This window comes from Penaeus monodon, chromosome 6 (assembly GCF_015228065.2).
Source record: "Penaeus monodon isolate SGIC_2016 chromosome 6, NSTDA_Pmon_1, whole genome shotgun sequence".
In the NCBI taxonomy this organism is placed as follows: domain Eukaryota; kingdom Metazoa; phylum Arthropoda; class Malacostraca; order Decapoda; family Penaeidae; genus Penaeus; species Penaeus monodon.
In genome coordinates this window covers 42,851,963-42,858,300 of record NC_051391.1, presented here as the reverse complement: position 1 = coordinate 42,858,300, position 6,338 = coordinate 42,851,963, and the positions used below count along the sequence as shown (strand labels likewise).

Below are 6,338 nucleotides of genomic sequence, written 5' to 3'. Positions count from 1 at the left end.
GTGTGTGTGTGTGTGTGTGTGTGTGTGTGTGTGTGTGTGTGTGTGTGTGTGTGTGTGTGTGTCTGTTTGTCCGTGCTTTCATATATACATCCTACATATTATATTTGTGAATACTGTGTTTGTATGACGCAATGTACAGTATGCAATATTTCACCTCATAGATTGACGTGGTTATGCACCGATTCTTTACGGTAATGCTTGAGTGATATAATCAAATCTATATTTGATATTCAATTTAGAAAATGCATTTTTGAGCATAAATACTTTATGAAGTCTATCCACAAATTACATTATTTTAAATGAAAATTAAAAAAAAATCGGCAATGCTTCGGGTCTTTTAGAAAACAAAACGTAAACAAATTTTCGGCGAGTTGTATCTCTCATGCTTGCTTCCGAACATGTTGGTGCGATAATTACTTTATGATAAGCATTCGCCCAGACACCGTCTAGTAAACAGTGTCTCTCACTTTTAAAGTTCTCAGGAAACGAATCGGAGTAGTTTCTCAAATTTTCCGCCAAACCAAAAAGCCGACATAGACGAACTACAATAAACGTCAGCTGTCCAGGACACCGAAACGTGAGTAAAACTCAGCAAAGTTTCACAAGTACTCTAAAGAAAACATACTGATAGTACTGAGAACAAACTAAGTAAATAGATTGCATGTATATGATATATCCCAGATAAACCCATTACATAAAATAAAAGATTTGGAAGGTGAAGTGGGTACTTGTTAGCGAGAGCGACGCACCCACCAGACGAAGTATCAAAGCCAGGGTATCATGTGAACCCCAAAATCTAACCTAACCTTTCCTACCTTATATTTATATCCTAACAGGGGGCAAACCCTCCAGTATCCCCTTCTTTCTTAGCACTTGCCAACTTACAGGAAGTGGTGATTGCTACGGAGAGTGACGCACCCTCAAAATCAATTTTTTTCCTCCATTCAGCAATCCTGGGGGATGCATGGGGAACCGGAGATTGAAATGGGGGGATAATGGATGGCACTTAATGACAATAGGAACCTGGAGAAATCAAAGAAAGTGATTAAGGAAATATAAACATGTTTTTTTTTACACACAGGAGCTTTTATGCACTGGGATCCATTGTATTGTGATGTTTTTGTTTTATTTGTTTAAGTGTAAATTAGTTTTTGTGTTTTGTATGTAATTTGTTTGTAGTTTTTGGGTTTGTGATTTTTTAATGTTGAGATTGCCAAGAGTGAATCTGTAAAGATTACTGTATTTGTTAGTTTGTTAAGTTTTATATAGTTCAATCCTTGTTTTATTGCATTTAATTCTGCTTCTATGATTTGAGTATTTTTTGGTAATTTCCAAAATTGTGAGTTTGTTTTGTTCTATATAGATTGCTGCTGATGTTGAATGAGGTTCTTTTACTTTTAATCCATCTGTGAATATCTTATGATGATTTTTGTATTTTGTGTTTATTTGCATTTGGAAGTGTATTTTAATTATTTCATGAGATAGATCTTTTGTGAAGTTATCCATGAACTTTGGGAAAATTTTCCGTGCATGTCAACCAGGAGTACAGTAAAATAAGTATATGGAGTGGTTACCTTGGCGAAAACTAAGACACTTTTTATCTTTGTTGTAATTGTATCTCAGATGTTTTTTTATTATTTGTCTTTTACTGGCATGTTTTTTGTTATTTCCAATAATTTTACTAACTGTATGCAAGCTAATTCAATTGTTCTGTCAGTTATTGAAGGTTTGTTTCTTAGGGCGGCTTGTAGTGATATTAATGGAGTTGATTTAAAGCATCCTGTTGATATTCTCAGAGCTATGTTTTGTATCATTTCTAATTTTAAAAATTCTGCCTCCCGCCCCCTTTTTTTCTCTCTCTCTCTTCTTTTTTCTTTTCTTCCAGTTCCATGTATGGCCAGACCATACTCTATTTTTGGTTTTACATAGATATTAGAAAATTTTATTAGTGATTCTCTTTTTGCTCCCCAGTTATATGAGGATTTCTTTATATTTATTCTGTTAATATATTTTACTTTGATGTTTTCTGTGTGTTATGTCCATTTTAGTTTTGGTGAATCAAATCTTAAACCCAGGATATCTTGACTGTCAGTAAATTCTAGTTCTACATTTTGTATTTTGATCTTTGGTCACAGTGCTCTTCTTTTGTCTGTGAAATATTACAGCTTACTTTTTGTTAAATTTATCTTTAGATCTCAGGTGTCTGCCTATTCTTTTACTTGTGTTAAACCTCTTTCAGTATTATTTATGGCTTCATTTAGGTGTTTACTTGTGGTTATTATTGTTATATCATGATGTTAAAGAGTGTTGGGCTTAAAGGGATCCTAGTGGGATGCCACCTGATATTGTTCCTTTTACAGAATTTTGGTTTCCTATTTTCATTTGAAATGTTCTTTCTTTTAGAAAATTATTTACCCATTTTAATAAATTTCCTTTTATTCCCAAGTTAGCCATTTTTATTATTAGTCCATCATGATTTACTGTATCAAATGCTTTTTCTAGGTCTATGCATGCAACTAAAGCATATTTTTTATCTTTGATTGCATTTGTTATATATGTTTTTTTTCTATTATTTGTAATGCATCCAGTGTTGTATAATTTGGTCTAAATCCTGTTATGTCTCTGTTTAATTTATTGTTTGTTTCAAGCCACCAGTTTAGTCTTTTTGTTACTATGTTTTTAAATATTTTTTCAAGACAATCTATATGACTAATGAATCTGTATGATTTTGATTCTGTTTGTTTTTTTCATGGTTTTTGAATTGAATCTATGATTGCATTTTTAGAATCATGTGGGTATTCTCCTTTGATCCAGTGAGAGTTTATTTATTTTATTATTATTTTTAAAATTATAGGAGGAGAATTTTTGTAAAATGTGTATGGAATTTCATCAGGTCTATATGCTTTATTATCATTTGTATTTGTTATAGCTACAAATAATTCTTTTTTTTTTTGAGATCTTATCATTTATATCTAAATTACTAGGGTTGTTTAGAAGTTCTTCCTTCATTATCTGTTAACATTATTTTAATGTTTTTGTTTGCTAGTTTTTGGTATTCTTTGAATATTTCTAGTTTCTTTTTTATTTCTGTTACTTGTTGGTCATTATCAATTAGGGGATAATTATTTTGTGCGGCCTTTCCTGTTAGCTTTTTAATAGATTTTTCTTTTCTTTTTTTCCAGGACTCATTTTTCCTTTTATATATTATAAGCTTTATTTCTTTTTTTTTTATGATTTCTTAGCATTTTCATTCCACCATGGTTTGTGGGATTAGATTTTATTATTATTATCATTATTATTTTTTTTTTTTTTTTTCAAAATCTATAAATTTGAATTTTGTCTTTTATAAGGTCTTTCAGTTCCTTTAATGAATTTATATTTTTTGTATCTATGTTATTTAGTTTTTTTTTTATTTAATCTTTCCTTTGTTATTGAACTTTTTTTTTTTTTAAGTGGCCACTACCTATGTTTGGTCCTGTATCAATTTCTAAATGGCTTAGAGTCATAGAAGCTAGAATTAGGTCTAGTGTTGACTCCTTTGCAGTTCACTTCACTCGAGTTCAAGATTTTACATGTTCACTCTATGATGGTTTCAGAGAAGTTCCTCTGTAACCTTTGCCATCTAATACATTTTGTCCTAATCATTAACTCCGTTTCACCCTTTTTGCCATAGTGCAATATGATCTTTGAGGTATAGTACATTTATTTTTTGTAACCTTCAACCATTGACAATTGTATCACCAGTATTAATGATACTGGTAATGGTAGAGTAACTTAGATTTGATTCACAAGAAGTTGTTTCATTATAAGATGTTTTTTTGTATGGTATTTGTGACCTTTATATAGTGCAAAGTGTAGTAAGGATATTACAGGGAATACAATGTTAGCATGTAATGTAATCTGCAAAAGCTATTCCAGACTGTAAAGTTTTGGCATGTGTGTGGAAATTATTGCCTTCCACTCATAATCAACTTTTGCTGTTGTGGCTGTGCAGCATAAACATAGGTTGTTTTTTCTCTAAGCATATATTGTAAAGAATCAGAATTTCTGAGTGGTTCTTTGATACAACATGGAATGCTTTAAGTTTTGGTAGCTACTGGTATCATTTTTCACTGTAGCAAACCATAACATATATGAATATATGCAGGAAAATAGATATTAGTGCATAATTAGATCACAGGTAGACATATTAATAAAGCTTACCAAAGTCCAGATGTATCACATAGTTGACATTATTGTTAGCATATTCTATATTTTCATTTGTGGTGAAAAGTAAATATTGGTTGAATGCTTCATCTTTATATTTACATATGCTCTGATAAGGTATGAAAACAATAGATAGCAGTATGATATATGTACTTGGAGGAAGTTTCTGTATTGCTAATTTTTCTATTGCTATATAGTTTATTTTTATCCCTAATTATCCTTTGTTTAGCAACTTTATGCCCCCCCCCCCCAACTATTAGGGTGAAGATCTTGGCTGGCATTGGTAATTTCATTATCAAAAGAATACAAATGAATACATTTGGTTAATCCTAAGGAATTAGAGGGTGCATTTTAATGTATATTGTTTACGTTAATTTGTCACATTTTAATGTTTCTTTCATATGTAGATAATATTGATTTTTAGAAAAGTTTTGTGTTAGATGTAGCTGACTTTACACAATAACACTTCTCAAATCTATCTCTGAAAAGTACATTGAACATAAAAAATCCTGATGACTGGAGGAAGTAGAACCTTTATAGTTTTGTCAGTAATGGTGAAGTTTGGTTAAATGTCTTATTATGGAAAATTTGTAAACCTTTAAGCAAATTCCAGTTATACTGATATGACATTTTATACAGGAATTCTTAGAAATGTAATCAAGGAGGTCAGTTGTATCTCTAACAAGTTATTTAGTTATTTGTCATTGCATATATATGTTGTTTTTTCAAATATTGATTTTTTTATCTGTTCTCCCTCTGTTCTGTTCAGTACAAGTTCTTTGGAAAATTTAACTTTTTTCAGGAAAAGGCCAAGAAATTTACTAACTCATTATTTTTCACTCCCATCAGTTATTGATAATGGCAGCTCCAGATCTAGCAGCAGAAGTAGAGCAAAGGTAAAGCACTCGCATGATCAGTTATTGAATACGCTGTTTATTTTTCTCTGTATACACGTGTGACTAGAAAATCTGAAGAGCAAAATCATACTTCTTGAAACTAAAGAGCAAAACTGTATGTGTTGATATGTAAGATAACTTTCAATTACAAAATAAAAATAATATGCCTAGCAGAATCTTACTGATACTTTTTTCACAGAGTTCTGCAGTTATGTGGTGAATTCAAGCAAGGGATCACGTACCAAATCATCCAGAATGACATGCCCACTCTTAAACTACAGCAGATTGTTGAAATCATCAACAAGCTTTTGGCTACTGTAAATATTATGTGTTTAGCAACCAGTTCTTATTTGTACAATGTAAGTATAATTGTTTAACTGGTATTAGAGAGAAGGAAAAAGGAAGAATGAGTATAATAAATGATTTTTTCCCAGAGTCGAATTGACATGTTGAAGAAAGATGACGATGTACTAGTTTTCAAATTACGTGACCCTGGCAGTCTACATCGGGTGAAGGGGGCTGAGCCAGAAGAACAGGTAGCTTCTTTTTATAATAATTTTCCTGTCATGTAATTTATGTTTTTATTTTAGCAAAGGTTGGGCTTGATGATTTACTTCTTCATATACCATTCAAAATGAAAGTGAATAATTGGCACTGACAGTGGAAATTAACATCAATGTGAATGTAATGATGATTTGAAAGAAAGATTTCATGATCTGAAAAGGTTCTTGATCTGTAAAGATGCAAGAAATATTGAAATAACAATTTTTTATGTCTCCCATAAAGGTTGTTTACAAGATCATTGAGGAGAGTGGAACCCAGGGCATCTGGGCACGTGAAATCCGTGCCAAAAGCAACCTGCATTTGAATACTGTTGATAAAGTATTAAGAAAACTAGAGAGCAAGAAGTTGATCAAGAGCTTCAATTCTGTTTCGGTCAGTTTTACTTGAGGCATTTATAAACATTAATGTATGCAGTATTTTTTCCCTTGCCGAGTATGTGCAATGCCTGCCAGATATTTTTACTTGTCAGAAAACCAATCTCTGATACTTTTGTAACATATATACTTTCTTTAGCCAGGCTCCAAAAAAGAAGACATATCTTCTGTATAACTTGGAACCTGATCGGTCACTCACTGGTGGGGCTTGGTATTCTGATCAGCACTTTGACTCAGAGTTTGTGGATATTCTGAACCAGCAGTGTTGGAGGTATTGCTCTCTCTTTTTCTCTTTCTC

General features: G+C 31.8%; 1 protein-coding gene across 1 annotated transcript in view; it reads left to right on the top strand.

Annotated features, from left to right (window-relative positions):
* Nucleotides 1-345: 345 nt before the first annotated feature.
* Nucleotides 346-6,338, top strand: part of LOC119574489 (DNA-directed RNA polymerase III subunit RPC6-like) — a gene marked incomplete at its 3' end in the record, with an annotated part of 7,929 nt that continues 1,936 nt past the window's right edge. The window contains 6 exon segments of the mRNA XM_037921732.1: nt 346-577; nt 5,056-5,102; nt 5,302-5,419; nt 5,537-5,638; nt 5,889-6,038; nt 6,184-6,311. Of these exon segments, the coding sequence (XP_037777660.1) occupies nt 5,065-5,102; nt 5,302-5,419; nt 5,537-5,638; nt 5,889-6,038; nt 6,184-6,311 (536 nt within the window).